This window comes from Chlorocebus sabaeus, chromosome 11, assembly GCF_047675955.1.
Source record: "Chlorocebus sabaeus isolate Y175 chromosome 11, mChlSab1.0.hap1, whole genome shotgun sequence".
Classification (NCBI taxonomy): domain Eukaryota; kingdom Metazoa; phylum Chordata; class Mammalia; order Primates; family Cercopithecidae; genus Chlorocebus; species Chlorocebus sabaeus.
In genome coordinates, this window is record NC_132914.1 from 106,168,336 (window position 1) to 106,191,621 (window position 23,286).

Consider the following 23,286-nt stretch of genomic DNA (forward strand, 5'->3'; position numbering starts at 1 on the left):
TCAAAAAACTTACTATTTCTTCGAATTTCTTGGGTTCCCTGGGATGTAAAATGTGGGTAATGTTAGAGTTGGTGTGAATATTAAACGTAAATAATGTATGTGACATACTTAGCTTTATACCTGGCACCTAAATAAACAATAAGTTTGTTAGCTATTATTATTAAAGACGTTGATTTCTCTACTGATATCGTCAGAGATGGGCCTCATGCTCATTAAAGTTCCTTCCTCTGCGACCTATTTCCACTCTGGCCACAATAATAACTAATTATAGCAAAGGCCTGACCCGACTTTCGGCCGTTGGCCTCCTTCTCCACACCGAAAAATTCAAATCATGACCCATGGTCCATCCTAGAAGTGTGCCATCTGTATTTATGAATGGAGCCTAAGCAAATCTGAAAACCAAGCACCCCAGGCAGCTGAGCCTCGCTTAGCAACCGACGCTGGGGCCTGTTGCTAAGGGAAAAGAAAGAAAGGACGTGGTCCGTCAGCTATTGCTCTCCGGAGGCAGCTACTTCCGGTCCCCCGGACCCTGTCCTGAGGTCTACCTTCCCCCGAGGTACTGGGCCTGCGGCCGTAGGTTCCGCTGTCTCGGGAACCTTAGTAGCCCTCGTTCAGGCGGCGGCGGGGGCGGCAGTAGCGGCGGAGGTGGCTTCAGGCCTCCGGTGCGGCTGCAATGCTGAGCTCACGGGCCGAGGCGGCGATGACCGCGGCCGACAGGGCCATCCAGCGCTTCCTGAGGACCGGGGCGGCCGTCAGGTGAGATTTTGGGGGGCGGGGCGGCCGAAGAGGCCGGGACAGGGTCCCCAGCTTGGGCCCGTGACGGCTTTTTCATGCCCTAGTTGGGGTCTCCAGGGCCCGCGCGGGCATTCCGGGAGCTTCTGTGTCCTTTAGGGTTGGAGGCCTGGGCCTGTAGGTGGGAGGACTGACGGGCTCCAGTCCTTCGGCAACACCAATTCTGTCTGCACTCCCCGGGTCCGTCTGTCCCTCCCCCTCCTGTCATTGTTCCCAGGACACCCAGGGCCCTCCAGTCTTGTCAGGGCCCCTAATTCTGTCAGTGCCCTCCGTTCTTTCAATGCCTCCTAGGCCTGCCAAGACCCCTCAATCCTTCTAGTATACCCCCAATCCTTCTGGGTCCCCCAATCATATCTGCCAGGGGTTCCCCAATCTTGGCGTGGTTCTTCCAGTCCTGTAAGTGCCCCGGGCCTGCAAGCCCCGCGTTTTGTTAGTACCGCCCGCTATTCCTGTTAGCCCGCCCTCTAGTCTAATATGGATCCCCACTTCTGTCTGAGTCGCTGATGTTATTAGTGTGAGTAAAGGCCCTTGTTTTGCAAGGGTCTCTAAATTGGTCAGGGCCTCTTTAACCTGTTAAGGCTGCTTGTTCCTGTTAAAGCCTTCCGTTCTTGTTAGGACTCCTCGATTGCCTGGGTTCCCAATCCTGTCAGGGCCCCCATTTCCTTATTCACCCTCCCAAGGGCTCCAGGCTTCAGAACTGAGTACCCCCTCCCCCACTGCTGACCCCAAATGACTGAGACCTGTTGCTCAGGTCGGCTTCCTCTGGAACTGGAGCAGGTTTAAAGAGCTTATTATCCCAGGGCTAAAAGTCCTCGGTACCTATCCTGTCCAGTGCCCCCATTCCGTAGGTGGGAAGTGTGACCCCATAGCTGACCTCATAGCAGAGTTGGGAGGAGAAGCCAGATCTTTTCACCCCCAGGCCCCACCACTCTTCTCGTGATGTCATTTTGCAGAGGAATGGAGTTTCCAAAGTCGCCAGTTGTCCCTGGGTATTTTTTCCTTATGCTGCTAAAGTCATGGACAAGTCCTCTCTCCCATCCCCTTGACACTGTTTCCTTCAGTTTCCGTCTTGAACTTTGTGGTTTTAAGCACAGACTTGGGAGACAGACACGCATGATTCAGAGCCATGTTCGTTCACTCACTGTGACCAAGTCGGTCTCTTAGTTTCCTCAGTTATAAAAATGAAAGTGATGGTATAATCTGCTTCTGTGGGATTGTTTAAAAAATGAGGTAAGACTGTCACAGTGCCTGGCATAGAGTATGCACCCTTAAATATTAGTGTTTGACTGGGGGATTTTAAGCACTTTAGCACTTCCATGACAGTCCTTTGTAACCTTTCCAAGCACTTTTGTGAACTCATGTATTGTGTAAAAGCACAGTGATGCATTAGGAAACTTCAAGAATAGCTTTCACCGGCTGGGCATGGTGGCTTACACCTGTAATCCCAGCACTTTGGGAGGCTGAGGCAGGCAGATTGCTTGAGCTCAGGAGTTTGAGACCAGCCTGGGCAACATAGTGAGAGCCTGTCTTTACAAAAAAATTTTAAAATTACCTGGGTGTGTGGTGTGCACCTGTGGTCCTAGCTACTCGGGAGGTTGAGGCAGGAGGATCGCCTGAGCCCGGAAGGTGGAGATTGTGTTGAGCCGAGATGGCACCACTGCACTGCAGCCTGGGCACTAGAGCAAGATACTGTGTCAAAAAAAAAAAAAAAAGAACGAACAGAAGAGAGGGAATAGCTGTCATGAATGAACCTGAGATTGTAATGCTTAATTTGTAGCAGCTAACATTTATTAAGTTCTTACTATGTACTCTATACTTTCACACTTATTTAATCCTCACCACAACCCTATGAGGTAGGTCTTATGAATTGTCCCCATCGTACAGATGAGGAAACTGAGGCTTAGAAGGTGAAATGATGCCAAATGAAGTAGCAAAGCCAGGACTGAACCAGAATAATGTAATCCCACTTTCTTAACCAAGTTTGGTGCATATTCTGTTGGCTATGTCTTGGAAAACAAATATTTATCTGAAATTCAGCTATCAGCTGTGATACTAAGAAATGCTGATTATTGTAAAGCAGAGTCACTATTATCACCAGTGACTCTTCACCAAGTTAATGTTTACTGAACTGAAATCAAAGCAATATTCACCTGATCCAAATATTGGGATAATAATGTATTACACACACACGCACATACAAACACGTATATATACATGTGTAACACATATGCAGGTACACATTACATAGCTATATACACATAGATGGTTTGTCTTATTTTGTAGAAATATATAACTTTGTATAAAAACAATGTTTTAAATTTCTGGTGAAATTTCTTAATTTGTAGCAAAAGCATAACCAGTGTTTAAGTCAAGTCTATAGTTAGGAAATCTTTAATTTTATAAACATTCAGCTCTTTTATACCATTGTATGTGTGCCCCTTTCCTGTCTAATATTCTAAAAGAGAAATTCATTTCTGTATATTTTCTCCAGTATTCAGTCATTCAATAAATATATATATATATATATATATATATTTTTTTTTTTTTTTTTTTTTTTTTTGAGACTGAGTGTTGCTCTTATGCCCAGGCTGGAGTGCAATGGCACGATCTCAGCTCACTGCAACCTCTGCCTCCCAGATTCAAGTGATTCTCCTGCCTCAGCCTCCTGAGTAGCTGGGACTACAGGTGCACATCACCATGGCCAGCTAATTTTTGTGTTTTTAGTAGAGACAGGGTTTCACCATGTTGCCCAGGCTGGTGTCAAACTCTGGGGCTCAAGGGATCCTCCTGCCTTGACTTCCCAAAGTGCTGGGATTACAGGGATGAGCCAGTGTGCCCGGCTGACTTAGATTTTAAATCCTAATGTCTAAACATCCTGATTTTTAAGATGTAATCCTATAACTATATATTACTTTAACTTGAAATTAGGTATTTGGTGGGTTATTTTGACAAAATGTTATTCTGTCTCTATCTGTATATTCGCCTATTGTGTTTGTGATGAGGGAAGACAGTAAACTTGTTTTCTTTTTTAGATATAAAGTCATGAAGAACTGGGGAGTTATAGGTGGAATTGCTGCTGCTCTTGCAGCAGGAATATATGTTATTTGGGGTCCCATTACAGAAAGAAAGAAGCGTAGAAAAGGTAAGAATGAGAACACTGCATTATGGTCTGTAGACTTGACCCAGATCCCTGTTATCTGAAAACAGTACAAAGAAGGTTGGGAGGTTGGTCGTGTTTGTTCTCTGTATCTTTAAAATTAGGACTTCAGGTTTTGAAACAGTACTTTTACCATTAGTTGTTATTTGATACCCTGTAGTAAAAAGATTTCTATTTCAGCCCCTCTCCAGACTGGAGTTTGAGGCATGCTTTGTAATGAAAAATGTCAAGCGGCGTAATTGTCTAAGAAGTGTTCTCATTAATATGGCAATTACAGTTTTCAGTGGTACAAACTGACCAATTACATCATACATTTGTGTTCTCTCAGACTAGCTTGCTAATAACTGGTAAAAATTTCAAGTTAGTGCCTTCATTACTAAAAAACTATTTTCTTATTTTTTTAAATGCTCCCTTTTGAAAGTGTTGCACTATGTAACATTGATTAAAATTCATCAAAGAAAGAAAAGAATGTGGTGAAATTTGATCATTGTTAAATCCGGGGACAGTTATAATTGAGGTTTATTATACATTCTCCCTCCTTTTGTGTGTCTTTGAGAACTTTGAGAATAAGTAGTTTTTTAAAACGATTGCTAGCAGAAGAGAGAAGTATATTCGATTTTGTTGATCTCTGCAGAAAGACTGATCAGAATTGGTATAGTGGAGTCTTTCCCAGTGATTGTTAAGATAAGAACAGAATCATTGTCCTGGGGAAGTAACAACAGAACAATTGTTTTCTTCTGCTCTCAGAAACATTGCTTTCTGGTTAAAGAAGAAAGAGAGCATGTAGGGGAGAATGAGGAAGAGAAAAAGACAGGAGATGGTTACTAAGTGTTTTGTACATTTAGGAAGAACCAAGCTGTGCTGGATACCATGATAGGTTTCAAAAATAACACACAAAGGGGACCTTTCCTTCTGTGCTTACAGTCTGCGGAGCAGTACTAGAACCAAGCCTTGGCCCAGATCTCTGTGGATAAGGATCTTCTTGGATCGGAATTCCAAATTTAAGGCCACAGCGCAGGAACTCTGGGTCCCAAATGGGAGAGAAATGGATCAAATATGATATGCTGTTCTCTTCTTCCCCCTGCTTTTTTTTAGGGCTCGTGCCTGGCCTTGTTAATTTAGGGAACACCTGCTTCATGAACTCCCTGCTTCAAGGCCTGTCTGCCTGTCCTGCTTTCATCAGGTGGCTGGAAGAGTTCACCTCCCAGTACACCAGGGATCAGAAGGAGCCCCCCTCACACCAGTATTTATCCTTAACACTGTTGCACCTTCTGAAAGGTATCTAGATGGGAATTTCAAGGGGATTATATACCTTTTCAAAGAAGTCCAGATGACAGGCAAAGAGTTAATAGCCTTATTGTAGGAAAAAATCATATAGATCATTATGAATAAAAAACACCAAGAGCCCAGTAGATACAAACAGGTATTTTTTAAAAATCAAAGATGGAGGCTGAGTGCAGTGGTTCATGCCTGTAATCCCAGCAATTTGGGAGGCCAAGGCAGGTGGATCACGAGGTCAGGAGTTCGAGACCAGCCTGACCAACATGGAGAAACCCCGTCTCTACTAAAAACACAAAAATTATCCGGGCGTGGTGGTGCGTGCCTGTAATCCCAGCTACTCAGGAGGCTGAGGCAGAAGAATCACTTGAACCCAGGAGGTGGAGGTTACAGTGAGCCGAGATCACACCATTGCACTCCAGCCTGAGCAACAAGAGTGAAACTCCATATCAAAAAAAAAAAAAAGATAGAACCATAAATTGTCAAGTTAATAACAGCATTTTAAGGAAGGAAAGAAATTCACTGCCACATAAGAAGTATTATAAGAAGTATTCTGGTTTCAAAAACATTAAAAAAAAAAAAAAGTCCATTAGCCTAGGTTATTCACAAAAGAAGTAATACAAATTGCTAAAAAACTCAAATGTTCAACTTGACCATTATCAAAGAAGTATAAATAAAATAAAAATGCTACTTTTTGCCTATCAGCAAAGATTAAAAAACAAATTTGCAGCCCTGTCCAGCTGTTGGACAATACATCCATACACCGCTGAGAGGGGTGTAACTTAGTGCAACTTTTCTGGAAAGCAGTTTGGAACTACACAATAATAGCTTGCGAAGTATTCAGTACTATTTGACCCAGTAATTCTGTGTCTGGGAGTCCGCCTTATGAAAATGGCTAGAAACGTAGATTGTGACTTAATTAGCCTGAAAAATGGAGTCTAAAAGCAACCAAGTTTAGGAATGACTGAATGGTGGCCCCCAACTTGGAGAGTCACAATATACACTGGCTTGGTAAAGGTTTTAAGAAATAACCTACCCAACTTCTTTGTTTGTTTGTTTGTTTGTTTGAGACAGAGTCTCACCTTGTTGCCCAGCTTGTTGCAGTGGTACGATCTCAGCTCACTGCAACCTTCACCTCTCGCGTTCAAGCGATTCTCCTGCTTCAGCCTCCCTAGTAGCTGGGATTACAGCCGCATGCCACCACGTCCGGCTAATTTTTGTATTTTTAGTAGAGACAGGGTTTGCCATGTTATCCAGGCTGGTCCTGAACTCCTGACCTCAATTGATCTGCCTGCCTCAGCCCAAAGTGCTGGGATTACAGGCGTGAGCCACCGCACCCAGCCCAACTTCATTTTTAAACCAACTTTTTTGACGGTAGAACTGTTTTGTTTTCTTCATAAAATCTGCTGACGTTCCATGGGTATTATACAGAGCGCGATGTATGCACAGAGATCTCCAACATCTAATTATTATGGCAAAAAGGGGAAAGAATGTAGATAACAAACAGAATGATTAAGCAATCACTTAATGCCATACTACTCTGTACGTACCCGATCTCATCAGACCTCAGAAGCTAAGCAGGGTAGTGCTTGGCTAGCACTTAGATGGGAAAATGATTAAGTAATGGATGGCATACAGCCATTAAGAATCACTTTTATGAAATTTTTTTAAAAGTTGGGTGAGGGCATAGGCTGTAATGTTAAAGAGCAGCGTACAAAATACAATTTGACTTCATCAAGGTAGGAACTTCCACAGATGAAGGCTGGACTGAAAAATGCTGAAATATTAGCCATTTTGGTATTGTGCAGTCATTGGTAATTTTAAAATCGTTTTGGAAAACGACTTCTACTTTTAACAATAAGCATATATTGCTGTCACTGTAAGGAGAAAATTGGGTTTAAAACACATTCAGCTAAATCGTGCTTCACTGAGGTGTTTTCCTATGTGAGCTCTGCTTGACACAGAAATCTTTATGAAGCAAGTGTACCTTTCTGTAGAAGAGGCGACTTGAGAATAATTTCTTTTACTATCCTGTTTTTTTAGCCCATTCCTGGTTTAGAGAAAAAAAAAAAAAGTGCAACTCGCTGCCAGCGTTCATCTAATTTTACGTAAACATGCTCTTTGAGGCCAAAGCAAGTCTGACTGATTTTAAACGTGAAAATAGAAAAACTGTTCTTGGAGTTCTTTCTTTTCTTTTTTTTTTTTTTTTATGTTTGAGACGGAGTCTCGCCTTGTCGCTCAGGCTGGAGTGCAGTGGTGGGATCTCGGCTCACTGCAACCTCCGCCTCCCAGGTTCAAGCAATTCTTCTGCCTCAGCCTCCCAAGTAACTGGGATTATAGGCACTCCCCACCATGCCCAGCTAGTTTTTGTATTTTTAGTAGAGACAGGGTTTTACCAGGCTGCTCTCAAACTCCTGACCTCAAGTGATGCACCTGCCTTGGCCTCCCAAAGTGTTTGGATTACAGGCATGAGCTAACATGCTTGGCCTTTTTAAATTTTTTTAAAAAATAGAGATGGGGTCTTGCTATGTTGACCAGGCTGGTCTCGAACTCCTGACCTCAAGTGATCCTCCCATCTTGGTCTCCCGAAGTGCTGGGATTACAGGGGTGAGCCAGCACACCCAGCCATGTTCTTGGGAGTTATTTCTAAATAGAGCTTGGCTCTAATCCTAATGTAACAGAAATGTATATGATGTTACATCATATACAACAGAAATGTATATGATGTTACATCATATACAACAGAAATGTATATGATGTTACATCATATACAACAGAAATGTATATGATGTTACATTAGGATTAGAGACAGGAATATTCTTGGGGCAAATAGGAAATGGGTTAAAAGCACCACTCCAAAGATTATGTGAAAGCTGAAATGTCCACGTGAATTATCCTAACCCTGGCCTGTCAGCACTGCCCTTATCGTTCACATGGGACCCAGTACTGGGAACCAGAGCCATCCTTGGGCTGCTGTCCCAGAATGTCTGCTCATTTCTCTGCTTCTGCTTTCCAATGTCTCTTACTTTGATTTTTTAGGAAAAAAAAATTTTTTTGAGACAGGGTTCTGTTCTGTCAACCCAGGCTGGAGTGCAGTGGCGCAACCTCCGCTCACTGCAGCCTCTGCCTCCCAGGCCCAAAACAATCCTCCCACCTCCATTTCCTAAGTAGCTGGGACTGCAGGCACATGCCACCATTCCTGGCTAATTTTTTTATTTTTAGTAGAGACAGGGTTTTGACTTGTTGCCCAGGCTGGTCTCGAACTCCTAAACTCAAGCAGTCTGCCCACCTTGGCCTCCCAGAGTGCTGGGATTGCAGGCATGAACCACCATGCCTGGCCTATAAATAATTTTTTAATTATACAAGTAATGCATGAATCAGTTCTCTTTGTAAAAAATTAAAGCATTACAGAGAAGGCCAGAGTCCCCTTTATCAATACTCCAACCCTGCTCCCCTCTACCTTTCCCAAAAGGAAACTATAGGTGGATCCTTCCAGACCTTTTTCTGTGCATTTAAATACATTTCTGTGCATCCATAGAAATGATATATTGTGGGGTTTTTTGGTGTTTGATTTTTTGTTTATTTGGAGACAGGGTCTCACCCAAGCTGAAGTGCAATGGTACAGTCTCAGCTCACCGCACTTCAGCCTCCTGGGCTCAAGCTATCCTCCCACCCCAGCTTCCCGAGTAGCTGGGACTACAGGTGCGTGCTGCCACACTCGGCTAATTTTTGTATTTTTAGTAGAGACGGGGTTTCATCATGTTGCCTAGGCTGGTCTTGAACTCCTGGGCTCAGGTGATCCGCCCGCCTCAGCCTCCCAAAGTGCTGGGATTGCAGGCATGAGCCACCGCACCTGGCTTGTATATTGTTTTGTTTTGTTTGTGATTTACATGGCCAAATATAATAAGCATTAGAGAAGTGTCCATTTTAGTACATGTAGTTCTACCTCCTTCACTTTTTTTTTTTGAGTGTATTGGTCTTATAGTTTGTCTTCTGTGAATTGCTCGTTTATATCCTTTGCCTACTTTTTAAAATTGTGGCAAAATATCCCTAACATAAAATTTACCATTTTCAGCGTATAGTTCACTAGATTAAGTACAGCCACATTGTTGTGCAGCAGTCACCCCCATCCCTCTCTAGAACTCTTCATCATCCCGTACTGAAACTATACCCATGAAACAGTAACTCCCATTCTCCCCTACCCCTAGCCCTTGGTAACCACTGCCCTACTTTCTCTTTCTTTAAATTTGACTCAGACCTCATTAAGTCATGAGTTTCCTCATATTTATAAGATGTACCTCATTAAGTGGACTCATATAATATTCACCCTTTTGTAACTGGCTTATTTCACTTAATATCTTCAGGGTTCATCCATGTTATACCGCATATCAGAATTTCATTCCTTTTTAAGGCTGAAAATATTCTTTTTTTTCTTTTAAGGCAAAGTCTCATTCTGTCACCCAGGCTGGAGGGCAGTGGTGCCATCTTAGCTCACTGCCACTTCCACCTCCCAGATTCAAGTGATTCTCCTGCTTCAGCCTCCCAAATAGCTGGGATTACAGGCGTGCACCACCACACCTGGCTAATTTTTTGTATTTTTAGTAGAGACGGGGTTTTACCACGTTGGCCAGGCTGATCTCGAACTCCTGACCTCAAGTGACCTGCCCACCTCGGCCTCCCAAAGTTCTGGGATTACAGGCATGAGCCACTACACCTGGCCTAGGCTGAATAATATTCTGTTGCATGTATATGCAGCATTTTGTTTGTCCCTCTGTCAGTCCGTGGACATTTGGCTTATTTTCATTCTTTGGCTATCATGAATAATGTTGCTGTGAACATTAGTGTCCAAATGCCCTGCTTTCAATTATTCTGTCAACACTCAGAAGTAGAATTGCTGGATCAAATGGTAATTCTGTTTAATTTTTTGAGGAGCCTCTATGCTGTTTTCCACAGATGATGCATGATTTTAGAATTTTACCTGCAATGTGCAAAAGTTCCAATTTCTCCTCACCAACACATGCTATTTTCTATTTTCATTGATAGTAGCCATCCTAACGGTATGGTATCGTTTTAATTTGCATTTCCCTAATAATAAGTTACATTGAGCATCTTTTCATTTGCTTATTGGCCATTTTGTCTGTCTTTTTTGGAGAAATGTCAGTTCAAGTTCTTTGCCCATTTTTGAACTGGATTGTTTGGGTTTTTTTTTTTTTTTTTTTTTGAGAAGTCGCTCTGTTGCCAGGCTGAATTGCAGTGGCGTGATCTCAGCTCACTGCAACCTCTGCCTCCCAGGTTCCAAGCGATTCTCCTGCCTCAGCCTCCCAAATAGCTGGGACTACAGGTGCACACCACCACGCCCAGCTAATTTTTGTATTTTTAGTAGAGACGGGGTTTTACCATGTTGGCCAGGATGGTCTCGATCTCTTGACCTCGTGATCTGCCCACATCAGGCTCCCAAAGTGCTGGGATTACAGGTGTGAGCCGCCATGCCTGGCCTTGTTTGTTTTGTTGTTGTTGTTGTTGAGTTTTAGAAGTTCTGAGTTTATATATTCTGGGTATTAATGCCTTATCAGATGTGATTTGCAAACCTTGGTCATTTTTTTCTTTTCCTTCTTTGGTACAGAGTCTTGTTCTGTTGCCCAGACTGAAGTGCGGTGGTGCAATCTCAGCTCACTGCAACCTCTGCCTCCAGGGTTCAAGTGATCCTCCTGCCTCAGCCTCCCGAGTATTTGGGGCTACGGGTGTGCACCCATCATCCCTGGCTAATTTTTGGGTGTTTTTTGTTGTTGTTTTTAATAGAGTTGACGGTTAACCATGTTGGCCAGGCTGGTCTTGAACTGAACTGAAGTGATTAACCGCCTCGGCCTCCCAAAGTGCTGGGATTACAGGCTCCACTGTGCCTGGCCTCATTCACTTTTATAGCTGCATAGTTTCCATAATGTCAACACACCCCAGTTGGTTTGGCCATTTGTCTCCAGCTCCTTGTCATGATAAGCAGGCTATCATGTGAGCATCCTTATACATGTCCCTTTGTGAACCTGTGCATGCATTTCTGTAGGGAAAAAAATTGCTGGATTGAAAAAGTAAAATTGCTGGGTTGTACGATATGAAAATGTTAGTAGATACTGCCAAATTGCCCTGTAGTATTTTAGACAAAACTGGGTTAAAAGAGGCATTAAAATTTTCCTTTGGGAGGTGGTGGGGTGGGGGAGCTAACAGAAGGGCTGCCCAAGGGGTGTGGGAGAAAGGTGTGGTTCCTTTCCCAACCCTGCTCTCTTTGTCCTGGGAGGGAAAGGGCTAGCCCCAGGGTATATACACACTGATGCAGAAGCCTGGGCTTTATTATTATTATTATTATTATTTTAAGTGAAAGCAAGTTTATTAAGAAAGTAAAGGAATGAAAGAATGGCTACTCCATAGGCAGAGCAGCCCAGAAGTCTGGGCTTTAAAGGAATCTTTCAAGGCCGTTGACGGCAAATCAGAAAGAAGAAACAGGCTGACCTACTGTATGTTGGGAGTCACTGAACTTCCAGTAACTGCACTGAAAGGCTGGCTTCTACATTTTTTTCTCTCACACTCCAGCAGTACTGGTCCAGTGTAACATGCGATGGGAAGGAGGGTGGCCAAGATCAGGAGTCTGCACCTGATGGACCATGGGCCAAATCCAGCCCGCCACCTGTTTTTGTCAATAAAGTTTTATTGGAACACAGTCATGTCCATTTGTTTAGATATTGCCTATGTCAACCTAAAATAATCAAAGGGTTCGAGATCCAGCTACAAGGGTTTATTCAAACACAAAGTGTGAAGGTGGCTGTCTGGGGACACACAAATAACAGGAAATGGTGATCAGTGCTCCCAGTGTGGGGAAAAGCGGGGATCATTTATGTAGACAAAAACGGAAGTACTGAACAGAATTATAACATTTTCCATACAATGGCTAACATACAGATGTAAGATTTGATTGGCTACTATGGATTACACTCTTAGGGCGTTGCCTACCATTCCGTTGTAAAGAGGTAATAATCACAAGGGTCTCTATCTCCAGTGCCATTCAGCCTAGGTTTCAGGGAAGAACAGGGAGTCTGGTTAATTTGTAACATCTCAACACAAAGGTCAGGAAGCAGCCGCCATGCGCCAGAGAAGAAAAGCAGCTGTGTTACTTGACTGTTTCCAGCACTCTTCCCCTTGGCATAATACATTTAGAAGGTCCTGAAATATTATTTTCTTTTTACATCTATGACTGCTTTTGTGCTGCAATGGCAGAGTTGAGTAGTTGCAACAGAGACTATGTGGTCCACAAAACCTAAAATGTGGCCAGGCACAGGAACTCACACCTGTAATCCCAGCACGTTGCGAGGCCAAGGTGGGCAGATCACTTCACCCCAGAAATTCAAGACCAGCCTAGGCAACATGGTGAAACTCTGTCAGTACAAAAAATACAAAAATGAGCTGAGCACGAAGGCATGTGCCTGTAGTCCCAGCTGTTCAGAAGGCTGAGTTGGGAGGATTGCTTGGGCCCAGGAGGTCAAGGCTGCAGTGAGCCGAGATCACACCACTGCACCCTAGCCTGACAGAATAAGACCCTGTCTCAAAAAAAAAAAAAAAAAAAAAAAAAAAAAAAAAAAAAAAAAAAAAAAAAAAAAAAGGCAAGCCTAAGATGTTTATTTTCTGACCTTTTACAGAAAAAGTGCCAATCCTTGGTCTAGAAGTAATTATAATATAAATTCATAAGCCCATCAAACTTCTATTTTATTAGGCCTGATTCCACCTGTGATTGAAAAGTAAACCACTCGGCCAGTGCTGTGGCTCACACCTGTAATCCCAGCACTTTGAGAGGCTGAGGTGGGCGATCATGAGGTTAGGAGTTCAAGACCAGCCTGGCCAACATGGTGGAACCCCATCTCTACTAAAAATACAAAAATTAGTTGGGTGTGGTAGCATGTGCCTGTAATCCCAGCTACTTGGGAGGCTGAGGCAGGAGAATCACTTGAACCCAGGAGGCGGAGGTTGCAGTGAGCTGAGATCACACTTGCACTCCAGCCTGGGCTACAGAGTGAGACTCTGTTTCAAAAAAAAGTAAAAGTAAACCACTCAAAAGACACTTTCAGGCTGCTGCATATAGCTTGATGCTTTGCCTTGAAAATCAGAAACTCAAATACAAAAAAAGGCCTTGGGAAACAGCCCTGTGAAGAGGAGTATGGCACCAAATATGGGGTTGGACTGGATGAATGTTGGTTGGGAACGGTCCTCCCAACCTGAGAGTTGTGAGTTAAAATCATTTTACTCAATAAGAACCTTGCAACAAATTTATATTGATGATAGTTTGAAGATAGAGGAATCAGTTACTTCATTTAAATGCTGCAGTCTCATGAAAAATTACATTCATTCAGTAAACTTAAGTGCCTAATAGAGTACTACGCATTGGGTAATGCTACAAAGAATGATGAAAAATACCTAATTCTAAGGTGAATCCTGCAGTCCTTAATTTTTTTTTCTTTTCTTTTTTTTTTTTTTTTTTTTTTGAGACGGAGTCTCACTTTGTTGCCCAGGCTGGAGTGCAGTGGCACGATCTCTGCTCACTGCAACCTCTGCCTCCCGGGTTCATGCCATTCTCCTGCCTCAGCCTCCTGAGTAGGTGGGACTACAAGCTCCCGCCACCACGCCCAGCTAATTTTTTTTTTTTTTTAGTAGAGACGAGGTTTCACCATGTTAGCCAGGATGGTCTCGATCTCCTGACCTTGTGATCCGCCTGCCTTAGCCTCCCAAGGTGCTGGGAATACAGGCGTGAGCCACCGCGCCCGGCCTGCAGTCCTTAAATTTTTAATTAACTTTGATATGTTATACTGCGCAGGTTTTCTGGTTAGTTGTGATGCTGGTGAATTTAATGTCTTACCTATTTTGTTTCCAGCCTTGTCCTGCCAAGAAGTTACTGATGATGAGGTCTTAGATGCAAGCTGCTTATTGGATGTCTTAAGAATGTACAGATGGCAGATCTCATCATTTGAAGAACAGGTGAGTACAACATTTGAACACGTTTAGCTTGGAGAATCCTTTCCCCTAGTGACTTGGGGTCTGACCTTGCAATTGCCTGGCCCCAGTGTACATTTCTGTGACATTTTAGACAGCTTTAGTGTTCTGGGACCAGAGTACCAACTTTGTTCCTGCTGTCATGATCAGAGGGGAGATACAGCTGTTTTTCACCCAGTAGATAGAAGGTTAGGGGGATGGGACATAAACACACAGTTGCCAAAGAGCAAAATCTTTTTAGTTCTTAAGTGACTTGGCACTCCAGTAAGTGATAGGGACACTTGGGTTCTTTAGAAAGAGGCAGGTGACTTTATCTTGGAGACTCAGAGGTTTAGGTAAGATTTTTCTGGACCACACCCTCAATTTAAAAAAAAATCAATCTTCAAAGCTTGGCTTAAAGTGGCCCGAAACCTCAAGCAGATGTCATATGCAATTCCAAGGCCGAATGCAGTCACTCCCACCTCCCTTTTCCACAACTACAGCTTTGCTGCCTTCTTTGGAACTTGGCCACCCTCCTCCCCGCCAGACCACTGTTACCAACAGCAAGTCTGAAGCAGAGGCCAAGAGAGTGAAGCTCTAGGGATGAAAAAATCTAGCCCCCAGTGGCATACAGTTGCATCCTCCACAGCCACATTTCCAAGATGGCCTTGTCCAGCTTCATGTAGGTGTTGTCTGCCGCCACTGTCCAGAGAAATGGGAGGCGGCATCTTGGACCTCCCAAAACTGTGGGGCTGACATGAGGGGCATTGAGGGACTTTTGAAAAGGGAGGTGGGGAGTCTGTGTAGCGCCCCTTATTTTTAAAGGTGTTCTCTTGTTTTTGCTTTATTCTGAAGCCACAGGTCACTTTTTAGACATGGTGCTGGTAGTATCTATACTTTCTTAAAATGTATCTCAGTTAATCCAATTGTATGTTGCAATGTTTTTCTATTTAGAAAATACTTCTAAAATCCTCCTCTGGTAACTGGAATTATTTATCTACATTTTACATTTCCCTAAACTGAGAGAATGACTTTGAGATTTAGTCACCAAGAACATCAGATAACTTTTTAAAAGCCCGACTTCTCCATCAAGGACTCACTTAGGTCCCAGTCCCTCCTTGGAAGTATTTTCGACATCTTCAGCCCACATCTAGGGCCCACGCCATGCTGTAGTCTGCAAGAGAAAGAGGTGGGCGCGTCTGTCCAGTGGCCTTTTCCTGTTTGAAGGTACCCAGAGCATCTAGCATGGGCCTTGCCCACATCTGTATTATCAGCGATCCACTCAATCAGGAGCAGACTTTCCCTGATTATCAACCCATTTTCTTTGTCTAAAGCTAGAGCTTCAGAGGATGCATTGGGCCAAAGGCTTGCTTTATGCAAATTACCTGATTTTATTATCACAATAACCATGTAAGGAGTTTACTATTGTTCCCATTTTACAGATGGAAACACTGAGGCTCAGAGAAGTGGAATGATTTGCCCAGAATCATGCAGCTATTTAAGGGGCAGAGCCAATATTTAAGACAGTGTGGTGCTCCAGTGCACATTCAAGCTCCCCCTCCTCTGCAGTGCTGTCCCTTTCCTCAAGGCCGAGTTGTTACATGGCTTACCCACGGGTTAAGTTATAGATCCACCTCCATCGTGTCTTGGATCTGCTTCAAGCCTGGGCCCACTTGAGCCTCCCAGGAAGCACTGATTCTCCTCCAGGTCCCCTGCTTCCTGTTCATCTATACAGGGCTGCAGCTCTAGTGTGCCGCTGGCTAACAGCTAGGCTGCCACACCTGGTCCCTCAGGGGCCAGAGCCTTGCCTTATTTATCTTTGAATCTCTACTTGCACTCTACAGCTGCAGTTTTATAGCCCAGGAGGGAATTCATTTATATAGGCAACAGGTATTTATTGAATTCATGCCTGGGGTGGGGCCTGTCGAGGGCAATGGAGTTGTAGCTGCAGACATGACCTGCAGGAGTTTTCCTGCTCACTTAGAGCTGGTATTCCAGTGGGGGATGAGGATAGCAGGCAGTGGTCGGTACAGACAGTAAGCAGGGAATTTCAGGATATGCTAACAAGAAACTAGCTGGTGTGACATGGCGTGGGTAGGGGTGGGCAGGGGAGGAGGAGCCAAGCGACAGGGGAAGACTGCTCCAGGTAGGGAGGCTCCGCTTGGGAGGTGAGGTTTTAGTCGAGACCAGAAGTATAAAAGAGAGTGAAGTGTGTGGACACCTGGGTGCAGAGCATTCCAGACAGATGAAGAAGCTAGGGTGTAAGTCTGGAGATAGTTATAAAGCTGCCACCTGTGGAGAATGACAGGGAGGCCAGGGTGGGGAGGGCTGCGGAGGAGAGGGGCTGGCGGAAGTTGGCGGGGAGCAGATTGTGCAGGGACTGGGAGGATATGGGCAGTATCGGCTTCTATTGTGTGTGCAGCGGGGAGCCACTAGAGGGCTTTGAACTGGGGACTGGTTTGATCTGACTTGTTAAAAAAGGAAGACTGGAGGGGCAAGAATGCAAGCCGAGAGGAAACGTGGGAGGCCGCTGCAGTTATCCGGTCGAGATGGCGTGGCTCAGACTGGGGTTGAAGCAGGGGAGTTGAGAGTCCTTAGGAATTTAGGGCATATTTTGGAGGAGGGGCCTTTTTCAGGACAGCTGCTGAATTGGCTGGGGGTGGGCTAGGGTTCAGAGGGGTAGAGGCAGCTTTGGATAGTTGGTTGGGGAGTATGCCCTGCGGAGGAGCTCTTTTGGCAGAGACCTAAAGGATAGGAGGTAGTTGTGGAAAGGTCTCAGCACAACCCGAAATGGGAATAAGCTGGATGTGTTCAAGGAACACAAAAGAGGCCAGGGGCCGGGACATTGTGAATGTTGGGGGCTTTGTAGGCCAGATAAGAATGGTAGGTTTTAGTCTAGTAGAGGAAGCCATTGGAAAGCTAAAAGCAGAAGAGTAAAGCTGTCTGCCTTTTAAAGTACTGCTCTGGTGGCAGTGTGAGGGGACACAAAAGGAGAAGCAGAGGGCCTGTGTTGTGACCCCGTTACTCCTGGAAGAGTGAGGGATGGCTTGGGTTTTTGGGGAGAGGGCCGTTTGAGTTGATGTTCAAGAGTAGTCCCATGCCATTGGATCCAGCAATCCTGCTGCTGGGTACAAACCAAAAGAATTCAAACAAAGCAGGAACTCAGTAAGATATTTGTGTATTCAGGTTAATAGCAGCATATTTGCAATAGCCAAGGGGTAGAAGCAACCCAAGCGTTTATCAGCTGATAAATAGGTAAACAAAACTTTCATACAATGGAATATTATTCAGCCTTAAAAAGGAAGGAAATTCTGCAATATGCTACAACATGGGTGAGGCTTGAAGACATTATGCCAAGGAAAATAAGCCAGTCACAAAGACCAACACTGTATGATTCCACTTGTGTGAGGTTCCCAGAGTAATCAGATTCCTAGAGACAGAAAGAATGATGGGTGCCAGGGGTGGGGGAAGGGGAAATGGGGAATTAGTGTTTAACAGGTATGGAGTTTCAGCTGGGGAAGATGAAAAAGTTCTGAAGATGGATGGCGGTGATGATTGCACAACATGAATGTACTTAATGCCACAGAATCATTCATGTTAAGATGATAAATGTTATGATATGTGTATTTTACCACAATTAGCAAAAAGCCTAATCTTTTGAAGTCGGAGCAGAGGTCAAGGCTGTCTCAGTGAAACAGAACTATCTCAGAGACTGCTGGCGTGAAGGCAGCTGCCTGGCTTTCTCTCCTGCTCTCTGCTCCTGGACCTCTTGCTTGAGGGTCTTCACTCGTGACAGTGTCTAGGACATAACTGTTTTCTTTAATGAGCTGGGCCTTGAGAAGGTAGAAAGCAAATTCTACCCACATTCACTGTAGGGCGTCTGCCCAAGGTGGGTAGTTCTGATCTTGCCCTTTCCTCATCCAGCCTCTCTAAAGAGTGCTTTGCCCTTTGACAGGATGCTCACGAATTATTCCATGTCATTACCTCGTCATTGGAAGATGAGCGAGACCGCCAGCCTCGGGTCACACATTTGTTTGATGTGCATTCCCTGGAGGTAAACGATTAATATTTCCAACACGTTCTGTGCAACTTATGCATATTTGATAAGTATAGGAGAGGCAAGTGTAATCTTTGTACAACTTTAAACACAAAAGTAAGATTCAGTAAAAATCAGTGATAGGAATGAGGCCGGGGAGGGTCTTTAAACTACATGCTTTGCAGTTGGTGACTCTGATTAGGGATGTCAAGGCTCTTTCAAATGATTCATTGCTGCAATTTGTGTTGGCTTTGAGAAGAAAGAATGTGTTGTTTTTTCCTATTTAATACAGGGGAACAGGGGCCATAGGAATACTAAGTGACCCCTCATTTCCCTGTAACAGTATAAATATCGGGGGGAGTTGATAAAAGTTAAACAGTAAGGATGAAAATATTCTGGAGAGAAGAAATAGGTTTCTATTGCATTTGATGAAAGAATATGCATAGTATCCAGCCAGATAGGCTAATTGAGGCTACCTTTAGAAACCTGAGCTTTGTTAAAAGTTGATTTTTAGTGGTGTATTCAACGTAGAAACTTGTAAGGTTTAGGGGTGGGGTAAGGGTGGTAAAAGGGATTATAGCAGGGTTTTCAGTCTGTTTTTTTTTTCCCCTACAGCAGCAGTCAGAAATAACTCCCAAACAAATTACCTGCCGCACAAGAGGTAGCCGTTTTCCATTGAAATATAACACATAAGATGTGGACTTTTAAGATATGATAATAATTTGCTTGTGTTAAAAATATTTTTTTCTGGTGACATACAGGCCAGCTTGAAGTGTGATGTGCTTGCAAAGGAAGTTGTATTTTGGAAATAGCTTTAAATAGATTCTCTTGGTGTTCCCTTGCACCCCAGCCCAGCTTACTTTTCTTGAAACTGGCTTATTTGTACTTCAAACAAGGGCTTTCTTTTTACCTTTTCAAATTGATTCTGGGAAGAACGTAATGAGCTGAATCTGTCGTGTCTTCAGCATTTCCAGTGCTGCCAAATTCTACTGCATGTTACCAAAGTCTTCCTTAGGAGGAAATTGTTGTTTTCTTAAGACTTAAGGCCAGGCGCGGTGGCTCACGCCTGTAATCCCAGCCTTTGGGAGGCCGAGGCGGGTGGATCACCTGAGATCAGGAGTTCAAGATCAGCCTGATCAACATGGAGAAACCTCATCTCTACTAAAAATACAAAATTAGCCGGGCATGGTGGCGCATGCCTGTTATCCCAGCTACTCTGGAGGCTGAGGCAGGAGAATTGCTTGAACCCGGGAGGCGGAGTTTGCGGTGAGCTGAGATCGTGCCATTGCACTCCAGCCTGGGCAACAGAGCAAGACTTTGTCTCAAAAAAAAAAAAAGACTTAAAAAATACAATTAGCATATAAATTCCTTTGTGTAGTAATAGGAACAAGTATTTTTTGAGCCCATGCTGTTTGCCAGGCTTTGCATTATCTCATTTAAGCCTCATAACAACTCTACAAAGTTGATAGTACTGGAGTTAATGGGATAATAACTATCCCAATTTTCTGCACACTGAGGCTTGCAGAGATGAAAGGCATTCCCAGGTCAGGCAGCGAATAAGAAGCAGAGCCAGAGCTGATCCTTGGGCTGCCTGACTCCAGAGCCTGGGTTTCTCACTTACGTTCTTTCCATTGAACCCCATTCTAGCCAAAGCAAGGCCTAGTTATTCAGAACTTGCTTATTCTGATTATTTCCGAAGATTTTATCTCACTTTATGGAATGTTCACTGGTGGTATCCTTCTTTTGACATCTCAAACGTTTTAAGCATGTGTTTGTAAAAAGACGTTATTAAACACAAATTCCTTTTTAAAATGTGGCTCTACCCATTATACAGAAACCATATGTAAAGATAGATCTGTGTAAATTCTCCTATGAAGGAATGGGATGTCTTTTGGATGGAAGTCAATGAGGAAAGCTATTTCAATGTACTTTTCAAGAACATTTTTTCTCAAGAGGGAGTTTCTACGACATACTAGAAAGGAAGATGAATGTTGAGCTTGGTGCCAAAGGGCTAAAAGTGACATATCAAAAAACTTTTTGCATTCCAGGGTCACCTCACCCCACATCCAATCACTGGAAGTCTCAACATCCTTTTCATGGAAGACTCACTAGTAATATGGTCTGCAAACACTGTGAACACCAGGTAAATACCAACACTTGTTATTTCTGGAGGAGGTTTTCCAAAAGTTAGGATTCTTAAAAGGACCTAGAGAGTGGGCTGGCATTGGTCACTGGTGTTAGAGACTACCTAGCCTCTGCACACTAGTGGACTGACTACCCCACTTCGGTCAGTGTCAGCATGTCATTTGATCCTCAGATGGCATCTTCTGCTCCAAGGACAACAGACCCCCTGTGGATTGGCAGGATCTCGAGTCCAGTGGTTGGGTCTTTGCTCATGGTGGACACAGTAGATTCTAGGGCTGGTTTTTTCCCCTTTGCTTTTGAGGTTTTAAAATAATATTTTATTATGGAAAATTTCCAACATCATACAAAAATAGAGAATTGTACAACTGTCACCCCAATCCATTTTATTTTATTTTATTTTTTCACAGCCATTACTGACTCTGGGATCAGTCAACTTTATCACATTTTCATTGCCCCCTAAAAAAACTCCAGACTCATTAGCAGCCTCTCCCCATCCTTTCCATCCCCCTACCCCTTGTCAACCATGAATCTACCTCTGTCTCTATGGATTTGCATATTCCGGATACTTCATATAAATGGAATCATGTAATGTGTGACTTTTTGTGTCTGGCTTCTTTCATTTAGCATAATATTTCCACGTTTCTTCCATATTGTGGCATGAATCAGTACTTTGTTCCTTTTATTACCAAATAATATTGCATTACATGGATCTACAACATTTTTTTTCCATTCATCAGTTGATGGGCATTTGGATTGTTAGCACTTTTTGGCTACTATGAATAATGTTGCTGTGAACATATACATACAAGTTTTTGTGTGGACATATATTTTCACTTCAATTGGGTAATTGCTAGCTTATATGGTAACTCTTTTGTTTAACCTTTTGAGGAACTGCCAGACTGTTTTCCAAAGTGACTATGCCATTTTACATTCCCACCAGCAGTGTACAAGGGGTTCCAATTCTCCACAGCCTCACCCACATTTTGATGTCAGCCCACTCTCTAGGTCCTGTCTGACATTGTGGTTCTAGCCATCCTACTGAGTGCAAAGTAGTATCTAATTGTGGCTTTCCCCCGCAGCTTTATTGAGATCTAATCAACAATAAAAATTGTATATATTTAGGGTATACAAAGTGATGATTTGATGTGTGTGTGTGCATGTGCACCTGTGCTTATATGTGGTGAGAACACTCTCAGTATATTTCAAGAATACAATACAGTATTATTAACTGTAGTCACCATGCTGTACGTTAACTCTCCAGAACTTATTCATCTTATAACGGAAGGTTTGCATCTTTGAGCAACATCTCCCCACCTCCCCAGCCCCGGCAGCCACCATGTACTCCGCTTCTGTGAGTTTGGCTTTTCTAGATTCCATGTAGGTATGAGATCAGGCAGTGTTTATCTATATCTGGCTTATTTCACATAGCAGGTGGCCTCCAGTTTCATCTATGGTGTCACAGATGGTAGAACTTCCTTTTTGATGGCTGAATAATATTCCATTGTACATGTATACCACATTTTTTCATTCATCTGTCTAGACGTTCCATATCTTCGCTATTGTGAATAATGCTACAGTGAACATTGTTTTGCAGATATATCTTTGAGATCCTGATTTCATTTGCTCTGGATATATACCTAGGAGTGGTATTGCTAGTTCATATAGTAGTTCTATTCTTAACTTTTTGAGGAACCTCCATACTGTTTTCCATTTACATTCCCACCAACAGTGTACAAGCGTTGTCTTCTCTCCACACCCTCGGCAACACTTGTTACATGCTGTCTTTTTTTTTCAGACGGAGTCTCGCTCTGCCTCACCCAAGCTGGAGTGCAGTGGTGCCATCTTGGCTCACTGCAACCTCCGCTTCCTGGGTTCAAGCAATTCTCCCACCCCAGTCTCCTAAGTAGCTGGGATTACAGGCACATGCCAACATGCCCAGCTAATCTTTTGTATTTTTAGTAGATATCAGGTTTCACCATATTGGCCAGGCTGGTCTTGAACTCCCAACCTCAGGTAATCCGCCTGTCTGGCCTCCAAAAGTACTGGGATTAAGGCATGAGCCACTGCACCCGACCACATGCTGTCTTTTTGGTAATAGCCATCCTAACAGGTGTGAGGTGATAGCTCTTTGTGGTTTTATTTGCATTTCCCTGATGATTAGTGATATTGAGTGCCTTTTCATATACCCGCTGGCCGTTTATATGTCTTTTTTTGGAAAGTGTCTATTCATGTCCTTTGTCCATTTTTTAATTATGTTACTTTGTTTTGTTTTGTTTTTTGCTGTTGGTTCATATGAGTTCCTTATAAACACTCTCTTAGTATATTTCAAGTATTCAGTTTTGGATATTAACCTCTTATCAGATATATGGTTTGCTAATATTTTCTTTTATTCCATATGTTGCCTTTTCATTTTGTTGATTTTTGATTGCTGTGTCATTGCGGTTCTGAGTGACATTACCTTGAAGACTAATATGTTGAATGGTCTTTTTAAAAATAAGGTTCGCATATTAAGATATGTAAGATATGTTAAGGAACTATAATCTATAAGTTGACTATTCATCTCTTTTTTCCTTGCATTGTTTTGATACTATTGTAAATAGAATAAAAAAAAATTATTTTCAAATTGTTTGCCACTAGTATATAGACAGACAGCTGTTTATATTTTGACCTTCTATTTGAGATTTTTGTAAACATTCATTTATTCTAGAAGCTATAGAAGTTTTGTTATATGTTCCTTAGTATTCTCTGTGTATGTAAACAGTCATGTTGCTTATGAATGGAAATAGTTTTAGTTCTTCCTTTCCAATCCAATATTTATTCCTTTTTTTTTTTTCTTTGCCTTATTATCCTGGCTAAGACTTCTGGTACAAAG

The 23,286-nt window shown here is 43.1% G+C and overlaps 1 protein-coding gene across 3 annotated transcripts in view; it reads left to right on the plus strand.

Annotated features, from left to right (window-relative positions):
- The first annotated feature begins 554 nt into the window (after positions 1-554).
- Positions 555-23,286, plus strand: part of USP30 (ubiquitin specific peptidase 30) — a 34,136-nt gene continuing 11,404 nt past the window's right edge. The window contains exons 1-7 of one of the 3 annotated variants that reach the window (XM_008004610.3): positions 555-756; positions 3,825-3,934; positions 5,045-5,227; positions 14,136-14,239; positions 18,189-18,287; positions 18,888-18,930; positions 20,318-20,412. In XM_008004610.3, the coding sequence (XP_008002801.2) occupies positions 674-756; positions 3,825-3,934; positions 5,045-5,227; positions 14,136-14,239; positions 18,189-18,287; positions 18,888-18,930; positions 20,318-20,412 (717 nt within the window). In that variant the 5' untranslated portion in view covers positions 555-673. Of the gene's footprint in view, positions 757-3,824; positions 3,935-5,044; positions 5,228-14,135; positions 14,240-18,188; positions 18,288-18,884; positions 18,931-20,317; positions 20,413-23,286 lie in introns of all 3 variants that reach the window. The other 2 variants (XM_008004609.3, XM_008004611.3) reach the window with 2 other exon arrangements.